This window comes from Erythrolamprus reginae, chromosome 3 (genome assembly GCF_031021105.1).
Source record: "Erythrolamprus reginae isolate rEryReg1 chromosome 3, rEryReg1.hap1, whole genome shotgun sequence".
NCBI lineage: Eukaryota > Metazoa > Chordata > Lepidosauria > Squamata > Dipsadidae > Erythrolamprus > Erythrolamprus reginae.
Genome location: NC_091952.1, coordinates 29,021,255 through 29,040,198, shown reverse-complemented (window position 1 = coordinate 29,040,198; position 18,944 = coordinate 29,021,255). Strand labels below are relative to the sequence as shown.

At 40.6% G+C, this 18,944-nt stretch overlaps 1 protein-coding gene across 5 annotated transcripts in view; it reads left to right on the top strand.

The window, feature by feature from the left end:
• The window catches only part of EYA2 (EYA transcriptional coactivator and phosphatase 2), a 169,545-nt gene that overhangs the window by 66,224 nt on the left and 84,377 nt on the right, over positions 1-18,944 (top strand). For all 5 annotated transcript variants that reach the window (XM_070744678.1, XM_070744677.1, XM_070744676.1 and 2 more), the window contains exon 2: positions 15,174-15,292. In XM_070744678.1, coding sequence (XP_070600779.1) covers positions 15,184-15,292 — 109 coding nt within the window. In that variant the 5' untranslated portion in view covers positions 15,174-15,183. The remainder of the gene's footprint in view (positions 1-15,173; positions 15,293-18,944) is intronic.

Genomic DNA, 18,944 nt, shown 5'->3' with positions numbered 1-18,944 from the left:
GTAGTGAGTTCTGACAGTCTCAAAATGGGTGAACGGTGCAGTCAGGTGGTAGGGAAAGTAAGTAGAATGCTTGGCTGCATAGCTAGAGGTATAACAAGCAGGAAGAGGGAAATTGTGATCCCGCTCTATAGAGCGGAGGTGAGACCACATTTGGAATACTGTGTTCAGTTCTGGAGACCTCACCTACAAAAAGATATTGATAAAATTGAACGGGTCTAACGGTGGGCTACAAAAATGGTGAATGGTCTTAAGCATAAAACTTACCAGGAAAGACTTAATGAACTTAATCTGTATAGTCTGGAGGACAGAAGAGAAAGGGGGGACGTGATCGAAACATTTAAATATGTTAAAGGGTAAATAAGGTTCAGGAGAGAAGTATTTTTAATAGGAAAGTGAACACAAGAACAAGGGGGCACAATCTGAGGTTAGTTGGGGGAAAGATTAGAAGTAACGTGAGAAAATATTATTTTACTGAAAGAGTAGTAGATGCTTGGAACAAACTTCCAGCAGATGTGGATGGTAAATCCACAGTAACTGAATTTAAACATGACTGGGATAAACATATGTCCATCGTTTTAAAAAAAATATTGTTATTGATTTTTAACAATTTTTAGATACACACAACATAAAACATGTGTACAGTGGAAAAAGTGCCCACCGACAAACATACATACCCCACCATATGGGGTAACATATATCCATCCTAAGATAAAATACAGGAAATAATATAAGGGCAGACTAGATGGATCATGAGGTCTTTTTCTGCCGTCAATCTTCTATGTTTCTATCTTAAACTGGAATAACAAAATTAGATTTTTAAAAGATTTTTCAGCTTCAAAATGGATTATCCCCTTTCCTCTTTTAAATTGCTTAGTGGCATATTTGAAATGACATTCTCCAATAAATATATCAGAATCAGTTCTGGTAAATTATTGTTTAGACCCTACATTATTTTAGCAAAATGTAATAGTATCCTCTATGTAACTCTCTGCTACTCAGCCAGTTTGGATTTCAGAGAGTGTAACTAATAAGCTAGGTGATTAGAAGCAGGCCACATTTAGGATTACAGGATAAGACAGTTATGTTTTAAAACCAAAATACTGAACCAATCCAATTACTACTGCGTCATCTAGTTAAAGAAAACCTACTGCCCAATCATTCATATATGAAGTTAGTCCTGTTGAAATCACTGGGATTGATTGATCGATCAGTTGAGTGATTGATTGATTGATTGATTGATCGATCAATCAATCGATTGATCTCAACAGCTTCTTCAAATTCTTGGTCATTCTGGGCCTTCTGGCAATAGGCTGCGAGAAAGTTGACTATAACATGCACGTCACTATTTTGGAGTTGAAATCATGAGACTTGGAATTTTGGAGTACAACTCTTGAACTATTTTGGCAAAGAAACATAGGATATTTGATATCTAAAACTGAATCAGAAACTACTTGAATCTGGACTCTTTTTCTCTAAAAAGCAAGATTGAGCCTATTTCATATTTTTATTCTAGCAGTAGCTACTCTGGCAGTGGTTTGGTCTCCAAGTTTGTTTCAATTTAGTTTATGTACATGTCATTACCAGACTAGGTAATATCATAGCAGGATTTTTGGTCCTATTCCTTTTTAGCTAAAAGATGTTAACTTATGTAACTGATGTCACCTAGTCTGATAATGAAATGTTCAGAAAATTGAAAATTGAAACAAGCATGGAGACCAAACCACTGCCAAAATCTAAAATCCAAGCTACAAGTATTTTCTATTATTTCAAAGTAGCTGCTTTGCCCTTTATGAAGAGGCTTAGATGAAAAGTGTACAGTATATGGGAGGTTTAGTTGTTTAACATTTGTTTTTGCTAAAGTTAGTTTAAAATGTTCCCTGATGTTATTAAGTAGAATACTGTAGTTCCATTTATACTTTGTATATTAATATGTAGTTGCTAAAAATCAACACTGACCTGATAGCACATAATTAATCAATACTAATAAACTACAATTTACTGAATAAATTTCAATTGTCAGGGATCATGTAGCACATTAAGCTGCAAACCATGATTTATCAAGCACAGTTGGTTAATTCATATAATATGCTAACTAGAACTAAACACACCACATTATGGTTTATTGTAATCTGAGAACCAAGCTGTAGTTTTATCAAAATAGCAGGTTTAGCATTTTGTAATGATGGAAAAATAATTAGGGAGTAAGAAAGTTCTTTTTGCTGGAGACTTTCAGAAGGATTTTGGGGAGGAGAAGTAGAATTTTTCCTATGCGCTGCTAAGGAGAGTCCAAGCATGGATAAACTTCAGTTTGCTGCCAAAGACTGAATTAAAAATAGGTTGAAACATGCCCTCTGCTCCACCAACTGTCACTAGTCAGTTTTCAAACTCAGTTAAGTTAGAAGGGACGTTTATTTTTCTCTCAAGTTCTCTTGGTCAACGACTACTAGTTTATTTATTCAACTTCTAGGCCACCCAATCCCGAAGGACTCAGGGCGTTTCATAGCTTGGACTCTCCTTTTACATTCTACCATCATGGTTTGTATTAGAAGCTAGCTGAAGATATTTTTGGGGATTCCTTACTCCCTGAGTCTTTCTTGCTGCCGGTGTGTTCGCTAGTTTGCCGGTCCGCTGGCAAGAACTGCCACTGGCAAACAGCTGAGGCAGCAGGAGTCCTTGCCCACATGAGCTACCCTCATTATTGGTAGAGCAGCTGGAGGTAGCGGGAGATTTATATCCATCTGAACCTCGTTATTCTGAGTGATTGCCTATGCCAGTGAAACACTTTTGCTGTCTATCCTCGTCGATGTTGGACACTGAGCAAAGGTGGAGCCTTGTCTTCTCGTCACTTCCCTGTAAATAATTTCCACTGCCAAACTTCTCTCTCTCTGTTAGGAAGTTTTTTTGATATCTAATAAAAATTTGCCACCCTGTAATGTAAATACTATTCTGGATTTTTCCTTTATTCTATGCAACATCCTTTAAGGAATTTGAAGAGTGCTATCGTATTCACTTTAGTCTGTGTTTCAAAAAATTAGAGATGCCCAGGTTCTTCAGTTTCTCTTCATGGGTCTCTAGTTGCCCATCCTGAACCTTTTCTTATGAGCCATGGTGGCGCAGGGGTTAGAGTGCAGTACTGCAGGCTACTTCTGTTGAATACCAGCTGACAGTCTAAGCGCTATTGCTTTTTGTCTCAAAAAGAAGGATTGGATACAATAATTCAAGTGGCATCTGACCAATGCAAAATCAAGCAAATCCATTTATTTCCCATGTTTCAGAAATTATATTTCTTTTGATGCAGCCTAAAAATTCATATGTTGTTTTTTTGCAGCCACATCTCCCTGCTGGCTCATATTCAGTTTGTAATCAACTACTATTCCAAGCATTTTTTATTTTTGGCAAAGGCTCTTACCAAGCCAAGCATTCCTCATCGCATATCTCAGCATTTGGTTTTTCTTTCTTAAATAAAGAATCTGAGACTTGTATAAGTTAAATTTCCTTGTGTTATTTTCAGACCATATCTCTGAGTATGGTACCAAGATATATATTTTTTGTTCTTCTACAGCAGGAGTGTCAAGGCCTGGGGGCTGGATCTGGCTCATGAGGTGCTTAGATCTGGCCTGCGGGACTGCTTTGGAAAAGACTGGCAACGGTGTCTCTACCAGTGAAAACAGAACCCTCCTGAGCTCTGTTTTCTCTGGCAGAGGTTTGCAGGAGACCATCACAGCTGAAAATGGGACCTCGCGACAGCCGCGGGCAGCCCTCTGGGACTCTGTTTTCACTGGCAGAGGATTTCTGGAGGCTGTTATACTAGAAAACGGAGCTCAGAAGTCTTTTTTATTCTGGAAGAGCGCTCAGGCCACCACAGGGACCCCCAACATGAGTGACATTGGCCTGGCCCTGCCCAGCCTGGCGCCACCCTAACCCTAATCCTGCTCTCCCGAGATGCGGCCCTCAAGGAAATCTAGTTTGACACACCTGTTCTAGAGTATTGCCTATAAAACGGCAATATTATACTATTTACACATCTGATAAGCATTTTCTCCAGCTCTTCATCCGATCAGGGCTGATTATGGGTTTTTTTGATGGGTTTTTTTGCAATTTGATGAGGAATCTTAGATGGTCCTGTTTGGGTACACTTTTAAAGTAAGTTATAATATATCTGTTTAATTGTCATACCATCAAGCCCTCTTAATTAATTTGCTATTCAACATTCTTTGAGCTACTTTCATAAATGTTTTGCCGAAGTAAAGATATCTTACTTGGCAGCATTTGTTCTTGAGAAATCATTGTATTTTGTTTTCAAGGGGTTTTCAGATCTTTATGATTTTCCCTTGAATTATCCCAGATGTTTAACATTCTGTAGCTTGTCTGAATATTGATATCAAAATAGTTTATAATTTGGCCGCTCTTTTTTTAAGATACGGACAATATTTGCTGCCCTTCAGTAATCAAGTACAAAAGCTTCGTATCTTGCCCCAAACCTCTCCAAAAATCGCTCCCCCAAAAGCTTCCTAAGCCACCCCAAATCACTTCCACAGTCTTCTAAACTCACCTCTCCTTTCAAAATGCCTTGTTTCTTCTTGCTGCCTTTCTTCATTCCATTTGCCTTCGTTAGGACCTCGATTTAGCTGGCATAAGAAGCTTTTGGGGTAGCGATATTTGGAGAGGTTTGGGGCAAGATACAAAGCTTTTGGGGTAGCGATATTTGGAGAGGTTTGGGGCAACATACAAAGCTTTTGGAGGAGCGATATTTGGAGAGGTTTGGGGCAATATACACAGCTTTTAGGGGAGTGATATTTGGAGAGGTTTGGAGCAAGATACGAAGGTTTTGGGGGAGCGATTTGGGAGAGATTTGGGGCGGCGTTAGCCTTCATTAGGACGTCCATTCCTCGCTTCTCCTCGCTGTCTGTCTCCACTCCGTTAGCCTTCAATTTGTCTGCTTGCCGCTTTTTTTAAGCTTTAAAGTGGATTTGCACGCATTATTTGCTTTTACATTGATTCCTATGGGAGACAATGTTTTGTGTTACGAACTTTTTACCTTACGAACCCTGTTTCAGAACTAATTAAGTTTGTAAGACAAGGTATTACTGTATATTATAGTTTGTCGACTATAAAAAAATTATCTGCCCTGTATATGGCCCCTATATGGGGCCGAGAGGCAAAAGGAAAGTAACTTGTTCCCTCCCTTATTTGGGAAAGCAGGGTGATTTTAACAGAAAACAACCAAATATATATTTATATACACACACATTACTTTATTTGACAAATAACATAGGCCAAACTTTAATAATGATGCCACAATATATATACTAATCTCACAAAGTTTTGCAGTATTTAAGAAATAATGTTTGGGAAAACACAAAGTTAGAGGCTTTGGAGTTTAATTTCCAGTTCCGTTGTTGACTCTGTGTGACCTGGGAACACGGTATTTCTAGGCAGTATTCTAGAGCCAAAGGCTAATTATTTTGTACTTGCATATAAATTATGTAGCTTAATGAATCTAAATGAAACTAGATAGCAGAGTGCATCTGAATTCAATTATCTACAAACATAATTGTTCGCAATGGGATATACTCATATCTACCACTTTACATTTTATGTAATTGTTCATTTTTAATTTTCACAGCAACTTAAATTATGAAGGTTCATATTTTGTGTCACTTTACTCTGTCTTTACCATTATTGTATTAGGTTCTGATAATGCAACTTTCTGTTCTGATGCCTCGCATATATGTTGGACATCTGTCCCCATAATTCCCAGCAAGATTGGCAAAGATTGTAATACCAGATTTATCAGTTTTAAATTAGAATCTGATTTCAGGGCGCTTATAGACAATTGTGCTCTCAACACACATGACAGCATGCCTGATTAAGTACCAATCAAAAAACATAATTGGAGGTAGACTCTAGGGGCATTTTAATACTGCGTTCTTGAATTACATTGCTACTTAGTGACTTTAATTACATTATATGCCTGTGGATTCAGTGGATGCAGGTAGAACTGTAATCCATTTGGAGTTTTGTACAATTATAGGCTGCAAGTGATGAATGCATTGGAGATTATTATTATGTAGTGTAAATTGCTAAAATCTTCTTTGAAAACTTGGAAACATGGCTGTTACCTTCAAAATCTATATTGCTGAACATAAGCAGGAGCTGATGGGGAAGGGTGAAGGGGAAGGGCAGCAGAGTGAGGAAGAGTGAGATTAAGAGCCACTTTCCATCCTGCAATCCAATATTCAGTTCTCCTCTTTTCTTGTAAACAGACACTTGACCAGTCAGAAGCATGAGATGCTAGAATAGACATAGAAGTTGCCTCTGTTCTCCATGGAGGGTGGAGCTAGCATTCAGAATGGTTGTCCTCATCCAATCAGAATGAGGATTCAGTCTATCAATCATCTTAAAGCTCCGTCCACCATCTTGACTCAGCTTTGACTCAGTCCTCAGAGAGGACAGACGTGGCTATCTTTTATTATTTTATTTATTTATTTATTAATCAGATTTGTATGCCGCCCCTCTCCGCAGACTCGGGGCGGCTCACAGCAATAACAATACAATGTAAAACAAATCTAATATTTAAGTAAATTTAAAAAACCCCAATTTAAAACCAATCATACATACTAGCGTACCATGCATAAATTTTATAAGCCTAGGGGGAGGGAAAAAGTCAATTCCCCCATGCCTGACAACAGAGGTGGGTTTTAAGGAGCTTACGAAAGGCTAGGAGGGTGGGGGGCAACTCTGATATCTGGGGGGAGTTGGTTCCAAAGGGTCGGGGCCGCCACAGAGAAGGCTCTTCCCCTGGGTCCCGCCAAACGACATTGTTTAGTTGACGGGACCCGGAGAAGGCCAACTCTGTGGGACCTAACTGGTCGCTGGGATTCGTGCGGCAGAAGGCGGTCCCGGAGATCTATCCCATTCGGACAGCTATTCCAGTCATTTGAAGACCTGTTCATTTAGATTTATACTTTTGTGAATTAGCCTCCCCCATTTTTCCTCATCAACATCTGAGTCAGGAGAGTGTATTGGCTGCGAGCTTGGAATGCCTCACCTCATGTGGCATTTGATCATTGTTGTCAGATCTGCCACAGAAACCCTTCAGTTCCCCTCCCTCATTTCTTATTGGCTGTTATTGGGGGGCATGCAGTGGTGAACCTTGGAGTGTTTACCACCTTACTCTAGGACATGACAGGAGCATGGAAAGGACCCATTGGACCTCGTCAGCCCAGCACCTGCTATTAGAGTCACACGATTGTGCCAAATGGCCACCACAAATCTTTGGGCACTGCATTGCTGCAGGGTGGGACATTCCGTTCCCCATCCATGATCTGACTGCAGTGGAACCTTGATTACATCAAGTTTGATCAAAATCGGCCCGCCCTTAACTTCCCGATTTTGGTGAGCAGCTTCCTGATCCCACTTGGCAGTCAGACACGAACAAGGCCAAGCGACAGCTGGTTTTTCTTGCCAGCCTGTGTCTGGATCACCAAAGGGCTCGGCACTGACAAGTGTTTTCCCACCAGCCCGCCACAGCTCTAAGGCCTGTGGTGGCCATTTTGTGCTCATCACACCCAGGTAAGGATTTTCAAAATGGTGGACACTCAGCCTTCCACCTTAGGCTACAAGGCCTCTGGCAAGAGGCAGAAGATCACGGAGAGGATTGGCAGCATTTTCCTCCACCCCAAGGGAAACTCATGGACATCTCAAATGGTCCAAGATGTCAGGAAGAGCTGAACTAAGGAGGGACCGTGCACTTCAAAAGCTCTGCGTCCAGCAGGCCTCCAGTCATATGACCCCAGACAGCACAGCCTGTCTCTCGGGGAAGACCAATTGATAGTTCAGGGGCGGGGGTCATTAACCTAGACATCTGGGAATTAGCTGGTTTTGCCAACCCTGTATCCTCAGTGACCAGTGCAGTGCATTTAACATCTGCAGCTCCCACCAGTGGTCAGCCTTCCGGTGTTGCCACAAGTTCTGTTTTCAGCCTTTTCGATCCAGCCAATTTACAGTTGATCATAGCGGCGGTGGTGCAACAAGGGCAGGCAAGTTTTCAAAATACAGACAGCCTCTTGCCTTCTCATTCCAGGAGCTCTACCACAAGGGGCCCTTGCTGTCTCTTATCACAGGCACAGTCCTGACCATTGTTTGGAGGACTCAGCAGAAGACAGCTGTTCACTCCTTCAGGAGGAGGCTGAGCAGACAGACTTTGAACTGTTGAAGCATGAGGGCCTAGCTCCAGAACAACCTGTTTCCTCTGGATTATTTCCTCCAGCCCTGTTTAAATCCTTACTCTGCAGGTCTTGCAATGCTGCTGGGATCCCAGGTCCTGTCCCCGCTCAGTCCTGGGTCCTTTCTGGTCCTCACAATCTCTTAATTGCAGAATTTACGCCTGAAATGGATGTCATTTCATTTCATTTCATTTTATTGGATTTCTTTGCCGCCCCTCTCCCTAGACTCGGGGCGGCTAACAACAGTGGTAAAAACAACATGCGACAATCCAATACTAAAGTAGCTTAAAACCCTTATTTTAAAACCAATCATACATACAAATGTACCATACATAAATTGTAGAAGCCTAGGAGGAAAGAATATCTTAATTCCCCCATGCCTGATGACAGAGGTGGGTTTTAAGAAGCTTACGAAAGGCAAGAAGGGTGGGGGCTATTCTAATCTCTGGGGGGAGTTGGTTCCAGAGGGCCGGGGCCGCCACAGAGAAGGCTCTTCCCCTGGGTCCCGCCAAACGACATTGTTTAGTTGACGGGACTCGGAGAAGGCCCACTCTGTGGGACCTAATTGGTTGCTGGGATTCGTGCGGCAGAAGGCGGTCCCGGAGATAACCTGGCCTGGTGCCATGAAGGGCTTTATAGGTCATAACCAACACTTTGAATTCCAGTCTGTTTCTTCAGCTTCATCAAAGCTGGGCCAAGATGGCAGATGGAGCTTCAAGATGATTGACAGACTCAGTCCTCACTCTGATTGGATGAGGACAACCCATTCTGAATGCTAGCTCTATCCCACGAGAAGAGTGGTATCAATTAAGACCAACGCCCCTTATGCACTAAATGAAAATGTCTTAATGGCGGGCTTTCACAAGTGTCGCCATAATTAACATTATCACAGCTTAGGGAGTTGCCATTTACCAAGCCAGACCATCGATCCTTCTAGTTCAATATTAACTATGCTGTCAGAGTCTCTCCAAGGCTGGTTTCCTGGCTGTGTCTATGGATGCAGAAATATTAAACCTGCTTTCATGGCAAAAGGGCGCACTGTGTCCATTACGGATCAAGCCATATGCCACAGGAAAAACAACAACTTATACTTCTCCTGTTACATATATTAGAAAGCAGAGGCTTCTATAGGTTAGGTGAGCCACTCTCATATTCTGCATCCCTTTAAGTCAGTGACTTTAACCTCAGTAACTTGCTCTCCCCCTCTCATCATTCCCTATGGTCATTGCCAGGCCATCTGTTACCTTTCGACTGTTGAATGCTGTATCTTTATCTCACAGCCTAGGTAGTCATCTGCAGCTTAGGTAGCTGAACAAAGGCCCACAAGGGCAAATCAAAAGGTGAGCTGGTTCAGGCCCTACTTGGAACCTTCCATATGCTTTTAATCCATTAGCAGCAGTAGGAACCTTTTGAAGTTGCTTTCCTCCCCTTCCCACTTCCCAGCTGTCAACTCCCCAGTTCTGCTCTCTTGCACTGCTGGGGAGTACTCTTCTAAAAGCACAGTCATGCTTTTGCCTTAATGTTGCAGCCCCAGGGGATATAGAGTGACGACAGGTCTAACAAATGGTGCAATCTGCTCTGTACAGCTGTAAAACAGAATATTAGATGGGTTGGGAAACGGTGGCGGGGGGGGGTTTACATATTTTTCTGTACTGCTCGAATTGGGTGTATCTGTATGACTGCAGTGCCAAAAAAAGAACAGATCCACCGAAAATGAAATTATTTTTGCGATTGGCAGAATTGCTTGCAGGAGTCTGGTTAAGAAATAGATAATTCCTTCATCTGAAGTTATTCACGTAGCTTGTGGATCTCCTTTTACAAAAACACAAAATACCTCTTCGGATATGCAGAGCGATGCTTTCCGTTGTGATCGAGTAGCTAGTTAATAGAATATGCAGTACAGTGTTCCCTCGCTTTTCGTGGGGGATGCGTACCGAGACCGCCCGCGAAAGTCGAATTTCCGCGAAGTAGAGATACGGAAGTAAATACACTATTTTTGGCTATGAACAGTATCACAAGCCTTCCCTTAACACTTTAAACCCCCAAATTGCAATTTTCCATTCCCTTAGCAACCATTTAGATTATTACTCACCATGTTTATTTATTAAAGTTTATTAAAAAAAATATTTATTAAAGGCAGACAAAAGTTTGGTGATGACATATGACGTCATTGGGTGGGAAAAACCGTGGTATAGGGAAAAACCCCGCAAAGTATTTTTTAATTAATATTTTTGAAAAACCGTGATATAGACTTTTCGCGAAGTTCGAACCCGCGAAAATCGAGGGAACACTGTATATTATTTTGAGATTTGAGAGTCTGGAGAGAATAAGATAAACAGTAAAGACAAACGGTAATATGGTAAAAAAAGCTCTCCTTCCTTTTCATCATAAATTTATCTCAGCAATATAAAGAGAATAAAACGGGATAAGTAAGAAATGATTAATTTGTCTCTCATATTCAGTGTATGAGAGACAAACCTGGAAAACAGGGAAATCAGGGAATTATCAAGGAAATCGGCGGTTCGGGAAATATCGGAATTATCAGGGACTTCGTGAAAAAAACCCTGAATAAATCAGGGGGGGAAACAAACTATTAAAATGTTTAAAAGTCAGGGGAAAATCATGTTAAAAAAAAAAAACAATCGCGCTGCCTGGCAGAGTCAAGCAAAAAATGAGCATAACTGGCAGAGTCAAGCAAAAAATGAGCATAACTGGCAGAGTCAAGCAAAAAATGAGCATAACTGGCAGAGTCAAGCAAAAAATGAGCATAACTGGCAGAGTCAAGCAAAAAATGAGCATAAAAATGGCAACAACTTTCTTCCTTAGCTACCGATATTTCTCCACGGCTTAGCCGTTTGGTATGACTATCTAACTATCTATCTATCTACCACCCCTTAACTAGATGGCGAGTTACAGGGAAATGTCAGGGAAATATCAGGGAATTTCAAAATGCTTTCCCCCTGGACACCCTGCATACTAGAAAAAGCCAATGCAGTTTCAGTGTGAAGCATAATGCTGCAAAATGAGAGGAAAAAACATCACATTTGTCCCCGTCACATGATATGACCAATGTCTTGTTCTCTGTCTGCTATGCCACCTTGATCCTTTATTCTGCAGAGATAAACCTCAGTGGGATGCAGCTAACACCTTAATTACTTTAGCAGTATGCTGTCGTCTGTAGAGATTTTTTTCTATATAATTTGGTCTTTGCATGAGTGACTTCCTTGATGTTCAGTTATGTGGATGGTAAAAGGGAGGAATGCATACTGATTTTCTACAACTGTATAAGCATCTTCAATTCTCAAACCTGAGCTGATTTTTTTTTTCAAATGACTTTGTAGGAAACATGTTGTTCGCAGTAATTCCTTTGTTTCTTATTTAATTGTAGAGCTGTTAATCAGATTTCTCAGGAACTGTGCATCTTTTAGATCTCCCGTTGCCACTTGATTTATCATGACTTTTTCCCCCTTTGCTAAAATGGGTGTGGGCATAGCCAAGTGTGTGTTGTATCTGGAGTGTGGGCTGTGCAGCCCAGCTCCAGAATTGCAGCAGAGGTGGAATAACAACGCGGACACAGAGCTGGATTTAAAACTGGGTCATTTTTATTAATTAAATTAATTAATTTAATTCAACCTAACATGGACCCGCAGAGATCAACTGAAATACTTCCGGGGTGGAAATGACGTAATAAAAACTTCCGGGGCAACTTAGGGCGTAGCTCCATGCTGATCCCGGTGAAGGGCCCACGCCATCACCTGGATCCCAGCCATGCCATGCATGTGGGAGGTCTCGCCGTCCAACCCCTGGAAGGGGATTGAAATGGGCGAGACCCAGAGGCAGGTTCTCCCCTATTGCTCAGGCCGATTTAAAAGCCACCAAGAAGACCTTGGAGAGAGTCTGCCAATCATCCCCAAAGATGCCCAATGGAGAACACGCAGTTGCTAAACCCCTCCCAATTTCTGCCCCTAACCTGCCAACCCAATGACCAGAGGTAAGCCAGTTAAAACTAATTGGGGAACGAGACACCCCCTAACCATCCGTCCCGCACTGCAGTGTGGAATAGGCGAAAAAACGGTCGCAGGAAAATGCTGAGACCGCCAAAAATTCCTATTCGGCCCCCTAAGGGCGACCCCTGTAGCACACTGAAAGATAGGGAGGGTGGGTGGGTGTTCGCTTGCTCTTTGTCCAGGGTGAAAGGGAAGCCCCAAGCCTGCGCTGCCCTTTATAAAGGGCTAGCAGGCCCCACTGCAGCAATGTCATTGGTCGGTGCCGATGACAGGCATGGCCGGGATCTCGCGAAATCTCGCAAGATCCCGGCCATTCAAAATGGCGGCTACAGGGGGGGGTCGCGTTTCCCTGGCCCTGCCGCAAATCCTGGCTGGGGGTAAGTCGCCGGCTGGGCATTTTCAGAGTTTTCAAAAACTTCAATAATCAGCAAAAACTGAGATATTTGAAAAACTCAAACAGTAAATGTCAATATGTATCTTTTAAGATCTGAGAGCCAGTTTGGTCTAGTGGTTAAAGCATCAGACTAGAAAATTTGAGATGTGAGTTCTAGGTCCGCCTTTGGCACAAAGCCATCTGAATGACCTTGGGCCAGCCACAGTGGTTCAGTCCTAGGAAAGAGGCAATGGCAAACAACTTCTGAAAAAACCCTCAGACACAATTCAATGGCAGCAGAAAAATATTTAAAATCTGCTTGTCCTCCTTGTAAAAAAATTATGAATGTTATGATAAGGAGGCATAATTTGTTAAGATGTGAGGGGGGTGGGGAGTTGATGGATTGAATGTAAAGAACCCCTCTCTTTCTCTAATACTGACTGCAATTGGAGTAGCTTGGATAGTAACTAGGCAACGGTAGATGAATAGGCTAATTCAGTAATTAAAATGACTACATCAAATGTAAATTCATAAAGGGTAAAAAGCTTGTGTACCGGTGGTTACATGGCCATGGCTTCCTTGTACCTTTCTTGATAAAGTTATAAAAGTAGTTTCCAAAGTTACCTCCTGGGAGATTTTATAGCTTTCCATTTATTGGTGTCTCCTTCAAGGAAGTTCAGCGACTTCTGTACCTGCTTTGGCTATGTTCAGATCAGCCAGGAATACTATTGATTTTACTAAATAGATAAATTTATTTATTTATTTATTTATTTATTAATTATATTTGTATGCTGCCTCCCTCCGTAGACTCCGTAGATTTGCAAAGCATAATTACCATATAATTATAAGTAGATTTGCAAAGCATAATTACTATATTTTTCGGAGTATGAGTTGCACTTCCTTGTCCCCCAAAAGAGGGTGAAAATTTGGGTGTGTCTTATTCACCGAATGTAGCCCCACCCACCACCATTCAGCCGCCGCATGTCTCATGTCCCATGTTATACCTATTCCAAGCTACAGACCATTGCCCCAAAAACGGAGCTTTTGGAGGGTGAAAAAGCAAGGTGCAGAGGCCAAAATGGTAACCTGGAACAGGTGCTACCTTGTCGGACTAGTTCCATGTTTTGCCTGCTGTATTCACTGGAGTGCCCTGCGATGGTCAGCTGCATTTTTGAATCTGTGTACCTGCCCCAACGAGGCACGTGTGAGCGTAGCTAGCATGCGCTCACAACCAGCAAACCCGTTGCTAAAGTTCGCCCCTGGGAACAGCTGATTGGGAGTATTCTGGTAGGCCTATCCACCTACCAATCAGCTGCTAATGTGCTGAAGCTGACCAGACTGTTTGCTAAAGACACTAGTCAGATGAATACCAATGGATGCTGGTAGGCAGAGGAAGATTTTTTTTTCTTATTTTCCTCCCAAAAAAACTAAGGTGCATGTTATACTCCAAAAAATACAGTACTTACAATGTTAGCTAGCATGGGAATTTGTTCAGATCCACATAGCTGGCACGTGCTCACCACCAGCGAACCTGTTGCTAAAGTTCGCCTCTGGGAACAGCTGATTGTGGATATTCTGGAAGGCCTATCCATCTGCCAATCAGCTGCTCTTGGTGAATCAATTAATGTGCTGAAGCTGACCAGGTTGTTTGCTAAAGACACTAGTCTTCGGAGAGGGGTGGCATACAAATCTAATAAATAAATAAATAAATATTTACAATGTTAGCTAGCATGAGAATTTGTCCAGATCCATCTCTGAAAATGCTGCACGTTGTGTATTGCTAATTTTTGGAGAAAAATATGATGAAAGCCAACCAAGTAACATTATAAATGGTGTCTATTTGGCTTGATATAGAATAGCCTGATCTCAGAAAGATTTTTTAAACCGAGAATGGTACAGTATTTCTCAACCATGGGAACTTTAAGATGATTGGACTTCAACTTCCAGAATTCCCCAGCGGGTACTAAAGTCCACCCGTCCTAAAGTTGCCAAGGTTGTGAAACTCTGGTCTATTTGTTTAAACCCAGTTCTACCCAAAATGAAGCCTGCTTAAATCATATTCATTTCAGTAATAAATTAACTGGGCATGTTAACCTGGATTTTTCCCATTTAATGATGTCCTCTCTTTAAAGCCTCCATAAGAGCAATGCTGTTAAGAGCTTTCCTGTTTAAAACCTTGTGGTGACTTGCAGTCTTCTCTAGATAAAATCATAAGCATCGGAAAGTAATGGTAATACTAGAATTCGTGCCTTGCTCCTTGTGGTATTTAAGCAATGCATAAATGTAATCATCTGATGGCCAAATCCAGGATGTACAGGAAAATATTTAATCAAATATAGTTGTAATCTCCCAGGAAAGTCAGTGCTTGATTTTTAATTCAGCATTTTTCCTTCGACGAAAACTTTTCCCCCTCCCGTGAATGTTGTTTATGTAGAATTTATATGAAGGCTGGGTTTAGGTAATCAGCTTTAATATTTGTATTCCTTGGGAAAAAAAGTGGAATCATTAGCAAGCGTGTATAATTAATGAATAAATTATCTCTCCCCCCCCCTTGCTTTCCTCCAGGTATAAGGAAATGCTAGATCTAGTGACACCACCCAGCTTGACTGTAAATAAAGAATATCCTGACATTCTGAAGCTTAACCTTTCTAACACTTACACTACGGTTCCAGATGACATAGAAGGTAAGTTGACAATTTTGCTTCAACTTCAGATGCTAACTGTGAATCGTGGAGAGAGTTGTAAAAGACAAAATGAACAAGCAAATGGCCTGCATTTATATCAATCTTTTTCTTTGAAATGAGAAGAAAACCAGATTTCTGTGGATTTTTCCTAGTTGTAGTTTTCGTCTGGATGAAGAACACATTTAGAAGATGCTCTACTTTTTCATTGCATGGAAGATCTTCATTATTTTAAGTCCAGCTCCTACTCACCCAAAAAGCATTTCAGCTTTTCTAATTTATAGACCGTTGGGTAAGAAACTCTAGATAAAGCAGAGATATAGCTGGTCAGAATTGATAGTACTAGGTTGAGATTTTCAAGTATGGCTTTTCTTTGCTTGTTGATTTTAGGATAGTTAAAGGACAAAGTAGAAAATATCCGAGGAAAGATTTTTATTTAAATGTAAAAATAATGAGATTTAATATGCCTGCTATGAGTAATTGAAAGCCTCTCCTAGTATTGCTTTGCATGTCTAATGTCAACATTAGCTCAAAGGTTATTTAAGTTATTATCTGAGGTTAGAAAAATAGCAGATTTTAAGAATGCATTTATTGTTGGTTTCTCTGATTTTGGCCTTGGGCTTTGTATGCCTCAGCAGTCACTAAAAAGAATGGAACTTTAATTTCCAGTCTCCCTGCTTTAAATATTGTCCTTGGTGTTTATTTGGGGAAGCTTCAGCGGATGCCTTAAACATTATTCCAAGTTTCTCCAGTTTCAGTTCTCTTTCTGCATTTAGCGTATGAGTATACATAATGAACTTCAGCTATTACACATTTGCAGGTAAATTCATAAATACAGTTCATTTGCTTCGTATATCAGTATATCCCATGCATGTGAATATTCTAAAATGTTGAATGTGTTTGGATTTCAGTTGTTCTATGACATTAATAGAAAGAAATGACATCTTTTACAATATCACTGGTTTTAGTCGTGTATAATTTAAAGGCGATGTGGACAGAAGAAAGGATGGTCTTTTGACTCATTCCTGCTTATTGCTGATGCTTTTCCTCTTACAAATATGCTCCCCTTACAAATGTGATCTTTTGAAAGATCAAGAATCCAAAGCTGACAGTGTTATAATTACTTTTTCATTCTCTTTCTCTCACACTCATAGACACACACATACATACACACAACCTTCCTTCCAAACTGCGGTCTGAAGTTTCATGCTTGGCAGGTATTAAGACACATTCTTTTGGCATTTGAGGTTAGGCAATGGAAAGTTATCTGCCTTACTTACCCCCAGTTCCCATTTTCTCTCTTCACTTGGACAGTACGAAAAAATAATGAGGGTAGGAAAAGAAGATGGAATGTTGAATCTGTTTTTTAAATTATTGGCAAACGATGTGGCTGGATTACTTTTTGCTAGTACAGTTCTAGCTATTGTTTGCTGGAATTAAAAGTCCAGCTATCTGCCTATTGAAAGGCAGATGACAGAAGCCCCTTGCTTGTTAAGTTGAATGATTAATTCTTGGCGTGCAAATATGTCTAATCCTGCAACCATAATATATTTGACAGAAACGCTGGATCACAATCTTTGTTGTAGGTTTGAAACTATGCATAATTTTTGGCAGACTATTGTCTTGTAAATTGCTGTCATGACTTCTATAGTAATGTGTCCTAGCCTTTCCCCAAAAAGAAAGTCCAAAGCTATTTTACCTGATGAGTCTGCAATTGTACCCTTATTCAATTTCTGTACCACTCAGCCATTAATTGGAAATCCTGGATCATAGATAGATGTACTTTTAATACTGGCAACATGGTATAGATTGCTGCTTTGCACGAGTAAAGCTTGCTGGATCAAATGGGAAGTAAATATTTCCAGATGAACTAGTCTTCTATCTTCCAGATTGATTTTTTAATCTATTTCAATCCCTTGGATTTATAAGTGCAATAGCAGTTAGAGTTACCTTGTTATGGCATCAAAAAGAAAGGTAGCTTAGAGAAAAAAAGTATTTGTACCATCAGTGAGATAATATTATTGAAATATTATACTCAGTAAGCTCAACTTTCATAATTAGCATCTATTACAAGTGGCTTTTTAAAAAAAATCAGTAGGTTTAAAATAATATTTGGAAATCTGAAATTTCCAAAAACTTTTCAGTTGTTTTTATTTTGTTAGCCTTTTTAAAAAAAGGAAACATCAATATGTTCAAATTTAGTTAATGAGAGTATACAAGCTTTCATCCTAGTACTTATAAATCAGCTATTGGTTGGAAGAGAAGGTAATTTAGAGCAAAAAGGAACCTTAAAATAGTTGGTGGAAATTGTGACCCCTGGATTGAAGGAAAGAGATTGGTGGAATAATTAAAAGGAAATAGCTGGAGAAAGTAGAAAACTGTCCATGTTAGTGAGATTCATTATATCAGTGTTAAATACAGTGGAACCCCGACATAAGAGCTGCTCTACTTAAGAGCAACTCGAGATAAGAGCTGGGAGGGGAGAGATATTTTTGTTCTACTTACAAGCCCAAATTCGAGATACAAGCGCCAAGGAGCTGTCTCCTGAAGCCAAACGCTAACTTCCGCGTTCGGCAGACAGCTGCGAAGCGGCGCGCGTGTTTTAAAAGGTTGCAGCCGGCCTGGGGGGCTCGGGGGGGTGCTTGCAGCTTTCTTTCTTGCTCTTTTTCTTTCTCTCTTTTACCTTCCCTTCCTCTATTTCTTCTTTTCTTTCTCCTTCCCACCTTCTTCCCTCCCTCCCTCCCTTCACTCATTCCTCTCTTACTCTCCCCTTTCATAAGTTTCCTTGCTTCCTTCCTCTGTTCCTGTCCCTTCCCCCTTTCTTTCTTTCTTTCTTTCTTTCTTTCTTTCTTTCTTTCTTTCTTTCTTTCTTTCTTGCTCTTTTTCTTTCTCTCTTTTACCTTCCCTTCCTCTATTTCTTCTTTTCTTTCTCCTTCCCACCTTCTTCCCTCCCTCCCTCCCTTCACTCATTCCTCTCTTACTCTCCCCTTTCATAAGTTTCCTTGCTTCCTTCCTCTGTTCCTGTCCCTTCCCTCTTTCCTTCCTTCCTTCCCACCCTCCGTCCATTCATTCACCCATTCCTCTCTTGATCGCTTAAAGCCGGTCCCTGGTGCAAAAAGGGTTGGGGACCTCTGTCCTACAGGATTGGGTGGCAGAGAAGTTGAACATATGTAAATTTAAAAGTTTAAGAAAGTTTACAAGTTAAGTGAAAGAAACTTCATTATTCATTTATATGTACATGTACATTTCTTCATTAAAAACATGTCTTTCTGCATAATTTAGACTAACTTTGTGAGTTTTTTTAGGGCTGGAACCAATTAAAATTATTTACATTAATTCCTATGGGGAAAAGTCGTTCGAGATAAGAGCTGCTCGACTTAAGAGCCCAGGTCCGGAACGAATTAAACTCGTATCTCGAGGTACCACTGTATGTTGAAATGCTAATTTACCATCTATGGAGCACGTTCTTATTAATTTAATATTTGCAAAACAAAGACACCTTGTAAATGGAAGGCTACTGTAAATGGAATATCCATTATCAATTAATTAGTTAATTAGTATTTTGAAGAAAGTAAACAGTCCAGTTTAAAAATCCAGTTGAGAACATGACTGTACTGTAGTAGAGTTACAAGTTGCCTAGGAATCCAGCTCTCTT